At 40.9% G+C, this 20259-nt stretch overlaps 1 protein-coding gene and 1 long non-coding RNA gene across 6 annotated transcripts in view; one reads left to right on the top strand and one right to left on the bottom strand.

The window, feature by feature from the left end:
* The window catches only part of Nhsl1 (NHS-like 1), a 220024-nt gene that overhangs the window by 10853 nt on the left and 188912 nt on the right, over positions 1-20259 (bottom strand). For 4 of the 5 annotated variants that reach the window (XM_013516651.1, XM_005389272.2, XM_013516650.1 and 1 more), the window contains 2 exons: positions 10758-10950; positions 5669-5800 (listed from right to left, as the gene is read on the bottom strand). In XM_013516651.1, coding sequence (XP_013372105.1) covers positions 5669-5800; positions 10758-10950 — 325 coding nt within the window. The remainder of the gene's footprint in view (positions 1-5668; positions 5801-10757; positions 10951-20259) is intronic. The other variant, XM_005389273.2, reaches the window with a different exon arrangement.
* On the top strand, positions 14060-18379 carry LOC102016307. Its single transcript, XR_261804.2, has 3 exons — positions 14060-14265; positions 17181-17479; positions 17915-18379. It is a non-coding gene; the product is annotated as an uncharacterized LOC102016307 (long non-coding RNA).

Below are 20259 nucleotides of genomic sequence, written 5' to 3'. Positions count from 1 at the left end.
TCTTAAGCCATTATCGTCTGTCTGTTTGTGACATTCAAATTCAACAGCAATCTGTTGTGTTCTGGACGGGGAACAGCGTCAGGAAATGATCCAGTGAACAGCACCTCAAATCAGGCTTATTCATTGCTTGGAGTTTTACAACCAAACAGAGAGTAGTATGTTAAAAGGAAAGAAACATGAGGAGTGGAAAAAATGAGGGAAGTGGATGAGCAAAACCTTAAGTATAGATAAACAGATCTCATGCTACCCGGAAAAGAACAGAGCTTAAAAAAAAAAAAAAAATCACAAAGCTAAGAATGTCCCCAAAATGTACTGAGAACATGAAATCAGTCCTCAGGACAAATTAAACCTTTAAAAATAGTAGCAGAACCATGGTTCTCTTCATGTGGGTTTCATCCAGTAAGAAATATATGGAAGGACAGTAGTCAAATATACTTGTATGTCAACAAAAGTATTCTATCTGAGTCTAAAAGAAGAAACCTCATAACATGATGCTCAGATTCATTTCTGTGTAGGCTTTTGCTTAAACAAAAAGATTATAATTTTGTCTCCTTCATTTAAATGGAAGACAACAAATTACAAGGCATTGGATACCCTTTGAAAATTAACAGAAAGAAAGGATCTTGGGCACTGGCTTTGCTGAATGATATCACCTGAGCCTCTGGATACTGGGACAAGGCACTGTACGGATAGGCATCCTAAGGCTTCCCTCGGTCCCCATTTCTCCGTGTGGCACCTGTCCCTGACTGCATGTGAGGCCTTTTTCTCACCATAATAGCAAAGGGTATTACTAAAATGGTAGCAGCGTGCTTCTTTGTACCTCAGAGATGTCACTCCACAAGGAAAGCCCCCCATATACAGCACTTCCCTTCCCTGTGACCAGGGACAAGCATGATTATGCTGTGTCCTTAGCAAAGAGGCTCTATTTCCTTTCTCTACCCTTGCAAGCACTCATAGAACACACACACACACACACACACACACACACACACACACACACACGCTCGCGGGACTGGCTCAGAAAGGGAAAATGGGCAAAGAGGCAGAGCAGGAAAAAAAATCCACTTTGAAGAAAGCAAAACAGAAGGGGGGAGTTCCTGCCACTTGGTAACCTGGGAATGAGAGGCTGACTTGTACAGCATTAGCTTCATGCCAAGCATTCGAGATGCCTCATTCTGTTCAACAATGGGTCTTCATGTGTTTTTCTTTCAAAACGGCAGTGATTGTTGCATGGGTGCATAGTAGATTTTTAACTGCCGCTGTCTAAGAGCCATAAATAAATCCTCATACTTTTGGGTAATGACATTTTTTCTTTTTGTCCTATTAAACAGTCTTCCCTTATTTTTTCTTATTAGTGCATGTTCGTAGTATACGACATTTACATTTCTTGTGGGGAGCTGGTATGTGTATTTTGAGTATGCATTTATGCTAAGCTTCTGGAAATAAAAATATAGGCATCTATATCTGAACACATTTTCTTATTTAAAATAACAACAAAGTTTTCTTAAAGACCTTAAAAAACAGATGAGAATCAACTAACACACAACTTACCAGAAGGTAACAACAGAATTCTATTTCTAAAATACAACCTTCAATACTGTCACAATATAAAAAGTGTCACAATATCACAGGACACTGGCAAATTCTATAAGGAATAAATTAACCACAGAAAGAGATCTATAAACACACACAGACCGCTCAGCTTCTGCTGAAATCCTGATGAGATTTATGTGATTTTAAAACATATGTAAAGATATAACTATGTATAATTTTTTCCTTTATTAATAATACTACAAAAGATTTCCGATTTCTAAAAAATACATGTAATTCAGGATGATACAAATCTACAAATTAGTTTTTGTTTGTTTGGTACTGAGAACTGAACCCAGGACCTCCATGTGCTCTAGCTCATGCCTGTAATCCTAGCACTGGGAGGCTGAGGCAAGAGGATTGCTTTGAGTTCAAGGCCAACCTAGGTTACTTAGTGAGTTCAAAGCCATCCTGAACTATATAGTGAGACCCTACCTCATTCATAAATAAATAAATAAATCTTGTGCCTTCAGTAATGTTAGTTTTTTTACTGTATGACTCATTGTATTTCTTTTTTAAAATTTTAAAAAATCTATTAGTACATGTGTGTAGCACATGTTTACCTTCCTTGTGTATAGTTGGTACATGTACATAACACATCTTAATTCATAAAGGGATTCCTTTATTTTGTTTTATTTTACTTTATTTATCTTTTTGAGACAGGATCTCATTATGCAGTTCAGACCAGCCATGAGCTCACTTTGTAGCCCAGGTTGGTCTCAAACTTGCAAGGATCCTCCTGCCTCAGCCTCCTGAGTGCTGGGATTACAGGCATGCACCACCATGCCTGGCTAAAGGGATTCCTTTAAGGTCCTGCTTTGGAAATATGTATAAAGTTTAAGAGCCAACTATAATCATATACCAACAAAATAACCCTGTCTGATCCTAAAAGATAAAGTCTCACAGCATGAAGTTCACACTCAATTCCATGTAGTCTTAAAAATAAAGGGAAATGGAAAGTTTGTCCAAGCCACTTAAAGGGAAGGCAACAAATTAGAAGTCAACAGACACTCTTGGAACAAACGTCAAGTATCCTGCCTTGGTTTTAAAAAGCACGATATGTTGGCTAGTCTCCAGAGTCTATAATTTATGGATTTTCAGTTAAAACTACACATAGTTAAGCACAATGGAATGGAAGCATTTCTATATGGCTGGAGTTTTAAAATCTAAACCCCTGACAGTGTGAACAGTGTCTGACCGAGAGGGTGTGCCCCAGTGACTGTGTTTCCTTCAGAGAACCTTTTTCCCTTTTGTCTAACTGGATTGACTCAGTCATCCTTCCCAACCTGTTGTTTCTAAAGGAAGACTAATTTTTTTTTTTTGAAACCGGCAAGCGAACTCAGGACCTTGCACCTGCCAGGCAGGCACCGTGCCACTGAACTATATCCCTATCCCCAAGGAAGACTAATTTGAAAGGAAATTGAAGTGTCTATTGTTGGTAATCATTAGGTAGCACAGACTTTGAAACCCAAATCTTTCTAAGTACAAAATATGGAGAGAAATTGCAAGGTCAACCAAAAATCTTGAAAGGATAGGGCAAGTATATAACTCAATTATTTTTTGTTAAATAGAACTGTATTCATGTTACTTCCCTCATTCTATCCAACAAACCTCAAACCAGCCTTTCTGTAAAACGGAGTCCTTGTTTAATTGCCTATTTCTTTTTTTTTAACCAGCTCTAACATAGATACAGTTGTCTCAGTGACCCTCCAGCTGTCATCCTGGTCATGTCATTAACTATGCAATGACACTGGCTGTCCCTTGTCTGCCAGAGGTACCAACACAAGTGATGTAGGGAAAGCTATTTTCTCTCCTCCAGCAGCAGTGGTAGTACCATATCATAGGCAAAAGAGAAACAAACATGGGTTCCAGAGATGCAATCACTGATTTTGAAAATATTAAAATTGCAGCAGGTATGATTTACCTAGCTGGACAGGTCATTTCAGTATGATGAAAAGAATAGTTGGATTATTGGCTCCATACTGGTTGGTTCAATAATAAATGTCCCAGGGCTGGGGATTTAGCTCAGCGGCAAAGCGCCTGCTTGGCAAGCGCAAGGTCGTGAGTTCGGTTCCCGGTACCGGAGAAAAACAACAACAACAAAAAAAAAAATAAAAAAAAATAAATGTCCCTAACTCTCAGGTTCTAGGCTTCATATTACATATGTGCATGAAAAAGTCATATTGAATACGGGCTAAACTAGGCTTATACTCTGCACAAAATCATGTAGAACCTACTTATTCTGCTTGGAGAGCCACTTAAAATGTAGCTTTCCTCAAAACTTCAACCTTGTTTTCCTACAAAGGGCCTAATTGCCTGTCCTTACAATCACACCTTTCATGAAAACATTTCTTCTCAAAAGACCAAAGTATAGATATTCCCAGTTACTATAAGAAATCAGCCCATGATACACCTTCTCAGCAGGTGCATACAGATTAATTTCTCAGATTCAGTAGCTGTCACCTCAGTAAGGAGGAAAAGAGTCTGAAAGAATGAGACATTTTGAGGAGAGAGGAAAGTGTACCGAGTGTGACCAAGGCCAAGGTTTAAGGAAGTTACCAGAAGCCTCAGGCAGCCGGAGGAGCAGCGTGTGGGCCCTGAGCCACGGACAGACTTCACACGTCCTGTGGATGGGGATGGTCCTGCCTTTCCTTCTAACCAGTTGTCCTGCTACAGAAGAGGACAGGTCCCGTCTTCCATCTGGGTCGCAGGAGCTACCCATGGCAGAACGCTGCTTCAGTCTAGAAAGCACAGCATGGCTACTGTAGGAGTGCATGGGAGTAAAAGCACAACTGCCAGGTAAAGGAGAGTGAGTCTGCCTCCCCTCATACAGGACATTTAAGCAACGGTGATGGGAAAAAGAAGACAGGTAAAATGTCTGTGGTACACGAGGCTGAAGCACTACCTCAGGGGGCTATGATAGAGTCTTCATTATTGCTAGGATAAGCCTGTTTTGCTTACTAAAAAACTAGTATGCAATTTCAGGAATACAGTAATGACTGAGTGTCTGGAGTGAAGTCTTTAACAGCAAAGACAAGTAAATAACACCAGGTAGAAATAAGTCCACTGGTTAGCAAAAGAGGAAGAGACAAATGTCAAAACAGGTAGCATTATGTTCTCTGTAGCAATGATAACAGGGGCCAGGGATATAGTTCAGTGGCTCAGTGCCTGCCTAGCAAGCATGAGGTCCTGAGTGTGATGCCCAGTACCCACGTCCCAAATAATGACAACAGTAGCTCACTATATTTGTGATAATACCAGGTACTAAGCACATCGTGGGTATAATTTCATTCAGTCTCAAATGACCCTATCAGGTAGGTTCTAGTACCATCACCATCCCATTTGGGAATGAGGAAGCAGACCTGGAGAGGTAAGGTGACCTGACCAAGGTCACCCAGGAGCTGAGCTATGCTGCCCCAAGAACAGGGAGAGGAAGGCATCGCAGAGGAAGGCGAATGGGTTACCCAAAGCATGCGGAAACGCAAGCACGACCATGATGGCTGGAGAACAGTGAGTTAACAACCTTCTCTACCAGCCCCAATATCTTATTTTTTTCTGTTTGATCACAGATTGGAAACTACTGAAGAAAAAAGGTATGAAATTATTTCACTGAAAATAATAATGTTATCTGACATAAATGATCATTTTCTGTCACACTGACATTTACCAATAATCCCAGGCTGTAGCTTCATGACAGAATGCCATCAGTATTGTCAGTGTCACTATGGAGGGCCTCACTCATAATGGGGAGTCCTAGAATAAGGCTTTAGCTCATGAGAACCCAAGATCAAAATGAAAAGTAAATTTAATTGTGGAAATAACCAATGTTCAAGGTGCCTAGAGATGACAGAATCCCAATTTCTGTCACTCCAGTTAACAGTTTTCACATCGGCTGTTCCTCCTCCAGTCTCCCCAAACATGGTGAGTGACCTGCATGGGATGTAGGATTTGCACCTCACACGCTGTCAGGAAAGAAGCTGGCTATGAGAATGTATGGATTTTCTAAGCACCACATGAGGTTAGCAGAGTAATGCCGGGCAGCAAGGAGGGGCGAAAACGCAGTTCTGAAGAGCCATACCTAGCTCCTTCTGTATGTTGTCAGGGACTCCTGTAATAGTCTTTCTCCTTTTGACTTTCTTCGGTCGTCTTACCAGAGTGTCTGTGTAAATGACAGACCGCCGAAGGCTGGCCTGGCGATCGAAATTCTCCCCTAATATAGAGTAGTAGAACAAGCAAAGCAATGTTATTTTCAAGCAAGCTGACACCATGCACTTTCTTCCAGAAGCTTGTAATATGATAAGAAGGGATTAATAATGATGTTAGCCAGTCACATGATGAGGAATGCTGAAGGGCGTAAAAGGAAGGAATGCACATTATCATCAGAAGGCAGCTCTCCAATTTCTGGGTGTGTGTCCTTCGAAGGGACGCACCTCGATCTCTTTTTCTCACAAGCCAGAAGAACAAATGGGAATTTGTTATTAACACACCAGAAGAGCGGTTCTGTTGTTTAAAAAATGCAGTGGTTTGGAAGTGTTTCACATAGGTCTCCACTCACCAGCATCACTCTTGACGTCACCCTGTCTGTCTGTGGTGAGGGTGAGAAGTACGTTTTGTTCGCCTGGTCATCCCACAGTGGCCAATCTCCTATCTGGTCTTGCGATAAAACAAATAATTTCATCAAGATCCAGAGCTTTTTCCTTAACCAAGAAGGCCACCAGTATGCACTAACTGTGGGAATCGTTGTAGGGCGAGATACAACTGTACTGGAAAAGGAAGAGCCTTCTAATGACAGAGTACTTTGGTCATGGTGAGACACCATAGCACCGTTCTTATCAAAGATGAACTGCTTCTGTTTCATGACCACAATTTAATGTTCATCTTTTCTTGTGTATGTGTCTTTTTGAGACAGCGTCTCACTATGCAGTTCAGACTGGCCTTGAGCTCACTCTGTAGCCCAGGCCAGTCTTGAACTCACAATGATCCTCCTGCCTCAGCCTCAGCCTCCCAAGTGCTGGGATTACAAGAATGCACCGCCATGCCCGGCCATTTAATGTTAATCTTAACTCAGTCATTTCAAATCATGTTGCAATCAAACCTGAGGTCACACCCACAGGACTTCTCTTCCTTCCTTGAGTGTAAGCCTGCGTGATTAACACATCACGGGGAACCATAAAATAATAACATTTGTAGCAGTGCAAGTTACTGATTGGTCTGCCTTAAATTATTCACTAGTTCAATTAAGGAAGTTTACACTGTTGACTATTTTACGTTGCTATTCTTCCCCAACAAATACCAAAAAATCACATATTTCCATCATTCCTATGCACAAGGAAAGTATAAAACAGTCACTCTTTTTTTTTTTCTTTTTTTGGTACCGGGAATCGAACTCACAAACTCGAGCTTGCCAGGCAGGCTTTGTGCCTCTGAGCTATATCCCTGGCCCTGAAATAGTCACTCTTTTAGCAATAATGATACACATTCATGATGGCTCTGCTGTGGACCATGTAAGTTCTGTTTTGATAGTGGTAAATTGTGAACCTTATCTAACTGAAACAGGAAAAAAAGATCTGAATGATCCAAACACATTTCTCCTAGGAGGAACAGACTCAAATAAATGCTTGCAACCTTGCAAATTCTTGCAATTTCGTCTCAAGTGGAAAATAGTAGAAATACTTGAGCCTGAAATATCAGAAGGTACCACTGCTGTGATGAATGGGTATGTGCAACAGTGTACATAAGACTTAAAGGGGGCAAGTATGACTTTACTGGTTCATTAGTTTCCTGTAGCAGCAGAAAAAAACATTCCCTGTCAAGACATCAAAATGGACAATACATCAGCAGAAAGCTGCGTTTAGTCTCCAGTTTCACTTCCATAACAAAAACCAAAAACAAATCCACTCAAGTTCCAAGGAAATGAAGAAACAAACCATATAAGGATGAGCAGCTACAACATTCGCCATTAAAAGCATTAAATTCTCCATTTTGCATCACAATCTAAAAGGACTATCTCAGCTGGGCGTGGTGGTGTGCACCTGTAATCCCAGCACTTGGGAGGCTGAAGCAGGAGGGTCACCATGAGTTCCAGGCTGGTCCGGATTACATAGTAAATTCAAAACCAGCCTGAACTACACAGCAAGATCCTGTCTCAAGCAACAAACAAATAAAGAAATATAAAAAATAAAAGCACTATCTCAGCTGCTGGACTAGACATTTTTTGAGGTTAAAGACCATAAGTGATGTTCCTTAGGATTCCTTTTGGCACTCACCTAATACCTTGTACAAAGCAGTTACTCAGTAAACATCTGTTGAACTGAATTAGTCTTTCACTGAAAAATGGCACTGGTTGTCATGGTTACCACTTAGAAATAAGGTAGCTCAAACACTAGCCAGTTTGTAAAACTCGTTTAAGCCTGTTTACTTACTCTGCTCATCTCCAGGTGGGACAGCTGTTATCCCACAAGGCAGGATACAGAACATGTTCATATGTACTTTTTATTTTAAACTTGTGTTTGCTCCTTAACTTTTAGAACATGTCAAGTCCTTGTGTTTAGTCCTTACAACTAAAGGGATTAAATCCATTTTCTAGCCAGTAGCTCACTGCAGCGATGTTCTACGCCTCTAGGCCGGGTGGGCTTCACTCTGCATTTGAAACCATATATTTATGGGCAAATCTTCTCCCTGGTGAGGCTTACTAATAACCAGACCGGAGGGTAAAGCTTACAAGTACAGGACAGTTTCCTACTCTACATTTTTTTATGCCTAAGATCTACTACAACTTTAGAAATACATAATTTAGGTTTTTTTTTTGTTTTGTTTTGTTTTTTCCAGTACTGGGAATCGAACTCACGACCTCGCACTTGCTAGGCAGACGCTGTGCTGCTGAGCTAAATCCCCAGCCCTAGAAATACATAATTTAAAGAACAGGAAATTGTATAACCTGTTCCAGTTCAACTATCAAAAGGGGAATTTTTTTATTTTATTGCTTCTTTACACCAGATTAGAAAAACTAATCATTTAAAAAATATGTGTGTGTGTGAACACAGAGATCCCTAAAACAGAGTAATATGTATACTATTAGGTATATTTAATTTTGGTATTTCTACAAAATGTTAGTCACTTAATTAGAAGTAAATTACATTTTGACATAACTCATCTGCTCCTTTCTTTACGGCCAGGCATCTTCCCTGGGTGACATGTAAATATTATGTCATTCATATCCATTTAGTTATCAAACTGGAGAGAATGAAAACTCAAAGATATAATGCTGCCTTCTATTTTTTTTAATTTTTAATTTTCACTGTCTTCTATGTTGATGATGTATTTCACTGTAAATAATTCTGTACTCCCGAAATGCTAGTTACTCTATTTTAAATCTCCTAATCACAAGACAATGTGCTTCACTATAATTCCACTAAGGGTTATCATATTTCATAGTACAATATTCTTACCTCATAATACTCTTTCTGAAGCATTTAATCATATATAATGTAATTATACTTCTGCATTTAATCAATCAAATAATGTAATTTATTCTCTTGTGGAAAATATATGCCTGTGTATTTCATCAAGCAATAAATGCTATACCACATATTAAAACATATCTACTTGTAAAAATAATCTTTAAAAAATATGAGCTAGGTGAAGGGGGCATTCATGAAGAACAAACGTGCCATTTACAAAGTCAATGGATTAAAATGCCACACTATTTCTTTAAGGTTTAAGTAAAATAAATATAAATGAAATAGAAAAAATTTATGTACTTACTAACTTTGCCGAGAATTCAAAGAGTTCTAAACATAATTTCCAAATATCCTGTTAAGGTTTTTAAAAAAATCTTCAAGATATCCTTAGTTCTTACCAGCTACCAATGCCCTGGCAGAAAGCTTTCTATACAGCAGTGGCCTTGAAAGATAGCAAGGATGCTATGGGGTTTCATTCTGATTGTTCACAAAAATCAACCTTTTTGTTCACTGAATTTGACTGATCACCAGGGATGACTATTGGTCATCTTTTTCTATAGAACACACAGTCAAATGGTTTAAACTATTAACTCATTTGTTTGTTTGTTTGATTTGGTTCTGGGGATTGACAGTGGGGCCTTGCACAGGATGACCATATTCCAGTCCTTATTATTCTCCTTCTACCTTACCCAGCCCTTATTAACGCTTAGCACACCTGTCTTGCCCTTTGTACCTTCCCCAAACCACTGGCCAATTTCTCCGTGTAGGCTAGAGCTAGAAAAGTGATAAAACAGGCACATTTTCAGTGTCTTTTTAATAGCTCTTTTTTGTTTTGTTTTAGTCCAGGTTAGCCTCGAACCCTGCCTCAGCTTCCCGAGTGCTGGGATTACAGGCATGAGCACCATGCCTGGCAATAGCTCGTCTGGGTCTGTAAACAATCAGCTCTGAGCTTTACATATCTTGGTGCTTGCCACCTGAATTATCACAAATGATTGAAGGCTGAGTATAAAATTCCATAATTTCAAATTTGATAATACTCAAATACATTCCTACTTAACATAACATATTCAGAAATTGTTTATTCTGTACAGGATAAATTTTTATTTGAAGACTGTGGAGCTGAAATTATAGAAATCAAAATATAAAATGACCACCTTATTAAGATTTTTAAGAATATTTTTATAGTTATTCATCCTCTTGATATTTTTATTTCAATAATTTTTCCCTTTTTCTTTTTCTTTTTTCCCCCCTTTTTCTACTTGAGAAAACAATAAGGTAAAAAAAATCTGTCAGCAACATGACAAAATAATTATTTCTTCACTTCTACAAATCTTACTTAAAGTAACCCTTATGAAGGGAATATATAGTTTTTTATACCCAGGACCATGTTTAGAAAATGTCCCTCTACAACCAAAATCTTATTTAAAAGTAATTCAGTTTACAAAAAAAAAAAAAAGCCATGCTTTCAATAAATGCTTGAATCATCAAGTTCCTTGACATCAATCTTTGGTGACAACAGTCTTCTGACCAACAAGCAACAGCTATCTTATCTGTGCATCAGTAAGGCAGCTTTGGCATTCCCTCCATTAAACAAAGAGCAGGAGCAGGAGCAGAGCTATTCCCTTTGATGTGGAAATCAACACTAAGAGCATAACAAACCAAAAGCCACAGTCATTCTCCCAAGGAGCATCTGCCCCAGGAGCGTACCAGTGACATTAATAGGAACCACATCGGCCTGGACCGTCTGGGCTTGCTGTCGCATCTTCTCTTCCGGCGTTGGCAGGGGCAGTGACTTGGTCCAGTTTGTCTGAGTATTAAGGTCCGAAAAGTCACCTGAGGTTGGAGTTTTTGGTCTCCTGATGCCAATATGTCTTTCATCCTCTGATGAAGAAACAGAACACTGCAAAGGAAAAAGAAGCCACTGTGTGTAAATAGCTGGCAGGTGCAATTAAAGAGCCATTTTATTTTTACAATTAGACTGTTTTCAAGAAAGCCAAAGAGTTGATCACATTTAAGAAGAGAAGCAATGGTCTGGGAGAAAACTGCTTATTCTCTTGAGCATGACCTGTAATACACATGATTCCCCCTGGTCTCGGTCTATAAACTGTGAGGGTTGCAGAAGGTCTTGCTGACTCACAAGATCTTTTACATTCTTCCAGTTTTTCCTATCTTTGCCATGGTCAGAAAACTTACAGGTTTAGTCTACTGTTAGCTAGAGAAACACAGCTGCGGCTATCAGGTTCCATTTTTATTGAAATTATGTTTTCCTCAAAGTAATTTCCAGCCTCAATCTTACTTTCTTTATCCTCTGACCTCAAGGACCATTTCAAAAATGATAGAGCTATTGTTCAACTATTTGTGCTTTTCTGAAACCACCTATATAGGGAAAAAAATCAGTGTGAAATTGTTAAGTTATAAGAAGCTGACGAAAGCTATGCTCTGGGCTTTATCAGAATTTCATGAAAACATTTCTAGCAGTGCCTGTTTTGATACAGATTAATACCCTAACTGAACAGTCCTTCACCCATACCTTATCCCCATGACACCTTACAAACTATAAGCACTAATATAGGAATTGCTCAAAGGAAGGAACAACTGGGATGAGGGAAAGGAGAAAAAGAAAGATAGAAGGGGAAAAAATGTATGTCTATACAAGGATAGCTGGGAAAATTGTACTGCTGATGTCTATTGGCTTATTAAAAGGAAAAGTTAATGCTTAATTTTTTTCACCAATTTTGCATACTTATGTCTGGTAATCTGAACAAGTAATTTGAAGACAACAATATGCAATATAACAACCATTGGTGAATTCCTACCATCTTGTCTAGTGAAGTTCTGTATCGTTTCTAATGTTTTTTATATTAGTTTTTATTCTCTTTAATTGCTCAAGCTTGCATTCTTACATCCGGCAATCTGAGCAACTTTGTTGAAGATATCGATATGTAATATAACAACCGCTGTTCACTCCTATCATTTTGTTTTGAAACCCTGTATCATTTTTACTTTTTTGTGTTGTTTTATTTTTGTCTATGCTGTTATTCTTTTGTTATTCTTTATTATTCTCTTTAAAAACAAACAAACCCTGCAAGCACTAAAGTTGTGTTGCAAGCATTTTGTGAGGGACTTTACCATGGCTCCACGGTAGCTGATCCTGCGACAAGGAAATGGCAAGAACTCAAAATAAATGCAACATGCTCAGGAACAACCAAAAAGGGTTAACTGGCTTTGCTGGGGAAATAGCAGCTTATGACATACAGTAAATGTGTAAGAACTGCACTTCAAGTCAAAAGCATTGAAACTGAACTGTCACTCATGAAAGTAAAGCATTTAAGAATAATACTGCAGAATAAAGTCAATAAATCTTCCCAAAGGGAATAACCAGCCACTAGATCTATACAACCCTCTCCCAGCTGGTAAACTCCAAACAAGGGTAACTGCTTTTGAGACTTCTCACACCACAGGTTCGTACTGCCTGTGTTTGAACTTGCTATGAAGGAAATCATACTCTGTTCTCTTTGACTTACTTATGTGCATGAGGATTTATCTATCTTTAAAAGACATACACAGTGGTACCTCGGTTCACAAACACTTCTGTTTGCAAACAAGAGCATTTGGCAAAATTTTGCTTTTGTTTGCAAACTGCATCTGGCGACAAAGGCAACAGTGGCTAGCCTTCCCACACAAACACAAACATGACCCTTTCCAAGATCACAGAAGAAATGAAGTTGGTGAACCAAGGTACCAACTTCATTTGGAGGCCTTTCTGGGTGTAAGGCAAGCTTCCAAGAGGGCACATAGAAAAAAATGTGCGGAAATGCAGATGTTGTGGAGCTCAGACACAAGAACCCTGGAACACTGTTGACCGCTACTAAATTTATCTTGCTGGAAAATATCTGTATTTATTCTACAATTGCTCTGCAAATCTCAAAAAGAGCTCCACAAATCTCAGACTCCACAAACCTCAAAAAGAGCTTCACAAATCTCAAAAAACTACAGAGATAAGCCTCCAGACTAAGAATCCAAAGACTGGAATCTGTTCCAAAACCTTGATGTTTGTTTTGCGGCAAAAGTGGGGCTACACCGCCCATGTAGTGTCCAACTACTAGGCATTAGGGGCAAGAACGTGCTAGTCATATAAATATAAAAGTATATAAATAAACTTATAATAAAATAAAATAAACATATAAAATGATCATCTAGTTTTCTCACCTAGGGGACATCTGAAATGATTGTTAGGAAATGGGAAAATATAGTCAATTTTCAAACTGAGTATATATTATGGAAATCTTATTATGACACTAAATTCCACTCTATCCATTCAAATTTGATCTGATTCTGGATAAATGGTTATAACTCACACAGATCTTTGTAAGACAATCCAAGGGATTTCTGAAGCAGCAGCAGCTAAGCCCCACTGACGCAAATTGATTACTTCCGGTTTCTTTGCAGCTATGATACCACTGTTAAATTTGATTCATAACACATATTCTCTATTCATAAGGCACACATGCTAATTAAAATTAATTTTATTTGAGAATTTCATGGCAATTTGTATAGAAGTCATCTGTCTGAGGCTGAATCTTAATCTAGTAATTTAGAAGGTTACTCTCATTTTGTAAGATATATACATAGAAATAATTTTTCAAGAAACCTTGAAATACAGCATAAAAATTGAAAGCAGAAAGAAGCAAATCTTAATGAAGAAGGCTTAAAAAGAGGAAAAGGGAAGCTCCAGGCTGACCAGGAACACAGCAGAGACCTCTGCAGTGAGGGCTCCATTTCTTGGTGATGTTGTGATCGCCAAGAGCGCCTTGGGAAGCCCTGCTATGTGTTTCAAAAGCATCTTGACGGTGCTCCTGGCCCCACTGGCCTACTTTTCTTTTAGTTGGCTGATAATGTAGAAGCGATACCTTTCACAATGAAACAGCACTTCCTTGTAGTCCTGGTTGCCATGGGACAAACACCAGGGATTGCTACAGCATGACAATAGACAAAGAAAATCCGTTTATAAAGGGCTTGCTTCTCTGGCAAGAAAATTCGGCAGACAAGCAGGGCTCAGGGAGAGTTATATTCAGAGATGACTGTTAGACAGTACCACAGTTTACCACAGGAAAAGCCAGGATGGAGGACACTCAGAATGACACAACTCCCATTCCTCCTGCCACAGGAAGAACCTGCCACATCTCAATGGCACAAGGCATCATGATTCCCAAAGGTATGTGTGTTCTGTGATTTGGATCTCAAGTGGCCTCCAATGGCGCATGTGTTGGAGACTTATTCCCCTACTTGGTGGAGCCCTTAGGGGAAAGGACCTGATAGGAGGTTTCTAGGTGAAGTGGAGGCAAGTTGCCCTCAAAGGGGAGAATGGGACCCTGTTCCCCTCCTTTCTGTGTTGTACCCTGGCCAGGCCCCCCGGGTGGTTTTGCAGTAGCCCTAACTCTCACCATGATGTGCTGTCCCAGCACAGCGCAAATAAACATGGGCCCAAAAGACCATGGACTGAACCCCCTCAACTGTGATCCAAAATAAAGCTTTTCTCATTATATGTTGATTATTTCTGGTATTTGTTATAGTGATAGAAAACTATCACAGTATGAGCGCACTCTGGGTTCTTCACTGGTCTGCATGCTTCTGCCATGGCTGGCTGCTGTCCCCTACCCCTTCCCTCCCAGTAGTCTATTCTGAACACAGCACAAAGAGATCATGTACAATGTAAGTCAGATTATGTTGCTCCTCTGCCCACTGCTGCCTTCCAAGTCCCTACTCTGATCTGCAAAATGCCACTTGATCCACCACCTGGCCTGCTGTTCTCTCTCCAACCACATCACCCTCCAGGCTCTCCCTTGTACATTCAATGTATGCTTCTGCCTTGAGGCCATGGTGCTTGCTGTCCCCACCCTCCTTTACACAACTGCCCAGGCAGGTCCTCTCTACCTCGAGAATTTACTCAACAGTCCTTTTACTCTGGAGATGAAGAAGAAAGAACCTGTTTCAACTTCTCCCCAATGTTATAGCCCCCTTTCCTGCTTTATTTTTTTTGCTTTTTTTTTTTTTAGATGTCCCCCTAAAGCCTCATGTGGTCATAGGTGGGGATCTTCATAGGTAGCAGGATCTAGAGTGAGTGTATTATGGTTTGTGTCTGAATGTCCCCCCAAAGCCTCATGCAGTCATGGGGGGCAGGCTTCTAGAGTTTATGATCCACCCATGGTCTAAGGCTGAGATTATGGGTGTGAGTGCTACACCTACCATGGGGCAGGTAGTTTTGCATACAGTGTAAGGGAGGGAAAGAGGCTGCCTGCCACCACTCCTCCCTTTGCTCTTGTTGCTTTGCTGTTCCACCACCATGAACTGTTGCCCTCTGCCATGTGCCACTCTGCCTTGCAGCCAGCCAAGTATGGACTGAACCCTCCACAAACTTTAAGCTAAATAAACTTTTCCTTCCTTAATTCTGGGTGTCAGGTATTTTGGCCCAGCAATGAGAGAAAAGTAACCAAGACAGGGTGTATGATTACTAAATTAGCCCACTGATTGGCTTGGCATAGTTTTGGGTAGGATTAAGGATGCTACTTGCCCTAAGGGAGGTAGCCTGGATACAATATATAGGGGAAGGAAGAATCTGTTGCTCACCACTTGGTGCTTGCTACCTTCTGCCTGCCATCAACTGCTTCTCCTCTGCAATACCCCTCTGCTGTGCCACCCTGCCTTGGAACCAGGTGACTATGGACTGAACCTCTACAAACTGTAAGCCAAGTAAACCTTTCCTCCTTTAACTTTAGATATCAAGTATTTCATCTCAGCAAAGGGAAAAGTAACTAAGACAAGTAGTATACACATATTTTATTTATTTGTCCTCCAAGGAACTATGTAAGTATCATCAGAAGCTTTATTCAGAATTGCACAGAAAGCTATTTCAGAATTTTATCTTCAGAAAGGTCACCATTTAGTAGTCAATTGCTATGTGCCTTGTCCTGGATTATAAGCTTCATAGTGCTGATCTTGTTTAATCCTCACAGAGTTGGTCTTGCTTCATGAAGAGGAGATGGAGGCTTGGGGAAGGAGGGTCACTTTAATTTTACTTTGGGAAAGTTCCTAAGTGGGAAGCTATAACTAGAACCCAGCACCGATCCCACAATCTCTGCTATGTAACAGTATAAAACGACCACTTGCCAAAGTTTATAATAAATGACTGGGTCTTCTGACCTAAAAGTAAAATTGTTTATCTATAAATAAGAACCAAACCTTAAAAAACCTATAAAAGGCAGCAGTGGTGTTGGCAGACAGAGTTGGGTCCTAGCATCCATATCCCGGCCCTGTCACTTACCAGCTATACGGTTTGAGCAATTCAGTCTCCCCATGTGGGGAACAGAATGAGCCAAACAATGCTGATGTGCTTCCTGCCAGTGCCTCTGCACCACAGACTCACTTTTCTTCCTTTTTAAATATTGGGTTTAATGCGCCTTGTGCTCAGAATTTAAATGCAGCTTTTATATCTGCCACTTGGTCAGTAATATTCAGCAGTGCTCTGTACCCCGGCCCAGGAAAGGACGGAGAGTCACAAAGGATTTCCCATGCCACACTGCTTGATTTTCAAAGGGACATCACCGCCAGCAGCAGAAGCCACTTTATGGCTTTTGGATTTGCATTTGAGAGACTATCAGGTCCTTTCTAGAAACCGGACAAGCTCTAGCCTGGTGGGCAAGGGGCCTAAACTGTGGCTTCTCTGGCAGAACAACCAAGTGACCCTCAAGTGGGCTTAACCATGAAACACAGATTAGCCCCTCTTTTTTTTTTTTTTTTAACTTCCTTTGCTTTTAAAAACTAGAAAACTGAAATATAACCAAAGCTAAACTCGGCCCTTAGTAATTATCACATGAAAGTGGATGGAAAACAGATGAGGCTGCGGAAAGCACCATTTAGAAAGACACAACGGACACTCCGGTCCCGTCTGGAGGACTCTAGCCCTTGTCGCTTTTCCTCCCCAAACAAAACCTCTCTTACACCGACTCTTGGTTTTCAGGATCCTGAAAAGTTTTATGAAGGCACCCAAACTTCTCCAGCCTCTTTTGGCTTCTACCTTTAGTGTACTGCGACGTAAGACCCTTAACATACTTCTGTCCTTTCTGGATCCAGCCTATGAACCTCGCAGAGGAATAAAATGTGTCGGTGGCAGAAATGGATCTACCCAGCGGCACAAGACAGGGCCCAACCAGCAGCTGCGTGTGAGCCAGCGGGAGATGTTCAAGGCTTGTTATTACAGAACTTCAATTGTCCCCTCTCTCCCTGACCACAAACTGCATCCCGTAGTCAAGAGCTCTCAACTTTCCTAGTACGCACTGAATTGGAAGTCTGGATTTTTCACTTTCCTCTATGAAGTCACATTTTCCTCAAAATAATGAAGCTACTTCATGAGAACATAAATGTTTGCACTGGTACAGTAGTTTGTTTTTAATCATTTTAGCATTGTAAATTGGAGGGCAATATATATAACATAAAAATATCTGATAACTTACCACACAGCCCATGAGCTGAGACTGCTAGTACCCACACCTACCCATGTGCTCCTCCAGGATCCCACCTCCTGCTTCTCCAGAGGGAACCACCAGCCTGAATTCTGTGTTCATCCATCCTTTCCTCCTCATATGTGTGTGCATGTCTGTGTATATCAATGTCTTTAGCTATGGAGATACGTTTTTACTTTTCAGGCAGTTTCATGCTCTTTGTAGTGTTTCTGACATACCACTATGTTTCCAAGACACATCCACATAGTTCTGTGAGCTAATAATTCAACCACTCATCTGGAGGATGTGTCCCAATCCAGTACTGTACCACATTTATTTATCCATTCTTTTCCTTTCTATCCTCAGCTTTCAAAATTCCCCATTAATAAGTGTTAGAAGGAAAGCACTGGAGCAGAAAGCTCAGTTCCTCTTAGAACCGTAACTGGAGGAAGAACAAGGACTTTGGAGTCACGGATCTGCACTGCAATCCTGGTTGCACTTCTGGGGATGGTGGATGTGTCCGCCATTTTGATCATGGTGCTTGTCTCTTGTGTGTCCATCCATGTCAAAACTTGTTAAGTTATACACTTTAAATACAGATAGCTTATTTTATGTGAGTTACACATAAAATATTACCATAATAAAGCTCTTTTAGAAGAGGGATCTTCTTTCGGTATTGGATCTTAAGTGACTCAGTCTCTCTCAGATGTGGTTTCCTCATCCACGTCGTGGGTGTCACCAAAACCCCCTTGCATGGTAGCAGAACATGACACTGAGCATAGTAACTGGACCCTGAGCTCTCTCTGTGCCCGGTGCTTAGCTCTATGTCAGGAACACAGAGCACAAGAAGCGAAAGGCGCTTTCCTTCCATCCGGAAGAGAAGGTAGAGGAGAGTGGAGGGTATGTACAGTGTTACAGGATGTGCACAGATTAGACAGAGCGAGTTACCGGAGACACTGCATTGGTCCGCATCCATCATGACCTGGGCGTGACAGAACCCGAGGATGCCATCCCTGCCTGCCACGCTACAGAGTGCTAACAGCGTGCCAGAACTTGCAGCTCACTGAGGACCGGGAGCCACCATTGACTCCTTTATGTTTTCACTGTGTCCTGCAGTGACTCACAGAGACCCAGTAGGAAAGGATTACATTCAGAGCCATCATTTCTAGACTCTCAACTACCCTAGGCCAGGGGTTAGGTCTGCACACTGAGCTCAAGCAGCACTTAACGTTTTGGGGGTGAAGGAGGATAAAGAATGCATAAATGCTAGACAAGTCAAAGATGGCATGAGAAACCAGGGCTGGTGGTGCACACCTGTAATCCCAGCACTCAGGAAGCTAAGGCGAGAGGACCACTGTGAGTCTGAGGCTACTCTGGGCTACATAGTGAGTTCTGCCTGGGCTAGGCACTGACACCCTGTCTCAGAAAAACAGACAAAGCATGAGAGATGACACAGGAAATCACAGTGAGCGACAAGGAATCTGGGTGATATAGTGATTTTTTCCCTTTTCTTTAACCAACATGCTATAATGAAAGCAATGTAAGCCTGAGACTCTCTGCTTGTAGTTTTGAGAAAGTAACTTTGTATTTCTGAACCTCAGCTTCCAGATCATTAAAATGACAGCAACAACTATCAAAAATACCTAATGCAGGGGAGAGTCTAATGGAAAATGAGCTATGATTTGTGGGAAAGTTCTGAAATGTCCTCAGGTGTCCTACAGTCATTGCAAATTGACTAGAGTAACCACCAGGGAAGTTCTTCATATAGAGGACATGTGAAACTGCCACAACCGGAAATTGTTAGACGCTGCTAAAACCTCCCAACATCATTGCCTTAGGCAGGAAATTCTGCGTGGGTAGAATAAAAGACAAGACGATTGGGAGAGTGGCCAAATTTTCACAAAAACAGACATTGTCTATTGAGCCATTTTCTTTGATGTCTGGTTTGAGAAATGAAGCAGTTTAATAAAAGTAATCAGGATCTTCCGAGTCTGTACTTCGTACCAGGCTCCGCCCTAAGGGTTTCTCAGACATCAATGGACTCTGGCCTCACAATACCCCTCCAAGTTCGGTAGGGTTGCTGTGTAACTTATTATCCGAGCCGGAACACCTCTGAGAACGAAAAGGGATGCTGTGAATAATTACACGGGGCAGCAGCTGCAGCCAGCGAGGCAGAGCCACCAGCCTGGACAGGTGGGGAAGCTGCCCAAAGTTCAGGGAGCCTCCTGCGTGTACTGTTACAGCAGCAAGGGGACTGCCCCCCTCTTCAAAGTCCTCCTTGGGCTGAAACATTTCCTTCAAGACAGCCTCAAACACAACCAGCTCAAAGAACAACAGGATACAGAAAAGAAAATTTTGGTTTTTAACACAACCTCTGACGCCAACCATTTATTGCCAAAATTCCAAGCTAATGCATCTCTTTGGGGGTGAATTTTATACAGGGGATTGAGTAATTCATAACTGATGTCATTTCTCTAGGACAATTGGACCTCTGTGAACATTTCCCAGAATCAGTGAGCATGCCATCAAATAGAACATCTGACAGTGGCAGTTGGAGAAATTCCCCATCAGCCCCCAGGAAGTATTTTGGCACCTGTACCTGAATTCCCATCAAATACCTGAATAACCTCTTTGGTTGTAACTGGTATACACTGACAACGGAAGGGGAGAAAAGGCAAGACTAAAACAAAAAACAATGACTTATTCTTTAA

Source organism: Chinchilla lanigera, unplaced genomic scaffold (assembly GCF_000276665.1).
Source record: "Chinchilla lanigera isolate Chin_1 unplaced genomic scaffold, ChiLan1.0 scaffold00035, whole genome shotgun sequence".
NCBI lineage: Eukaryota > Metazoa > Chordata > Mammalia > Rodentia > Chinchillidae > Chinchilla > Chinchilla lanigera.
The sequence above is the reverse complement of the archived record's forward strand: the minus strand, read 5'-3'. Positions and strand labels throughout refer to the sequence as shown.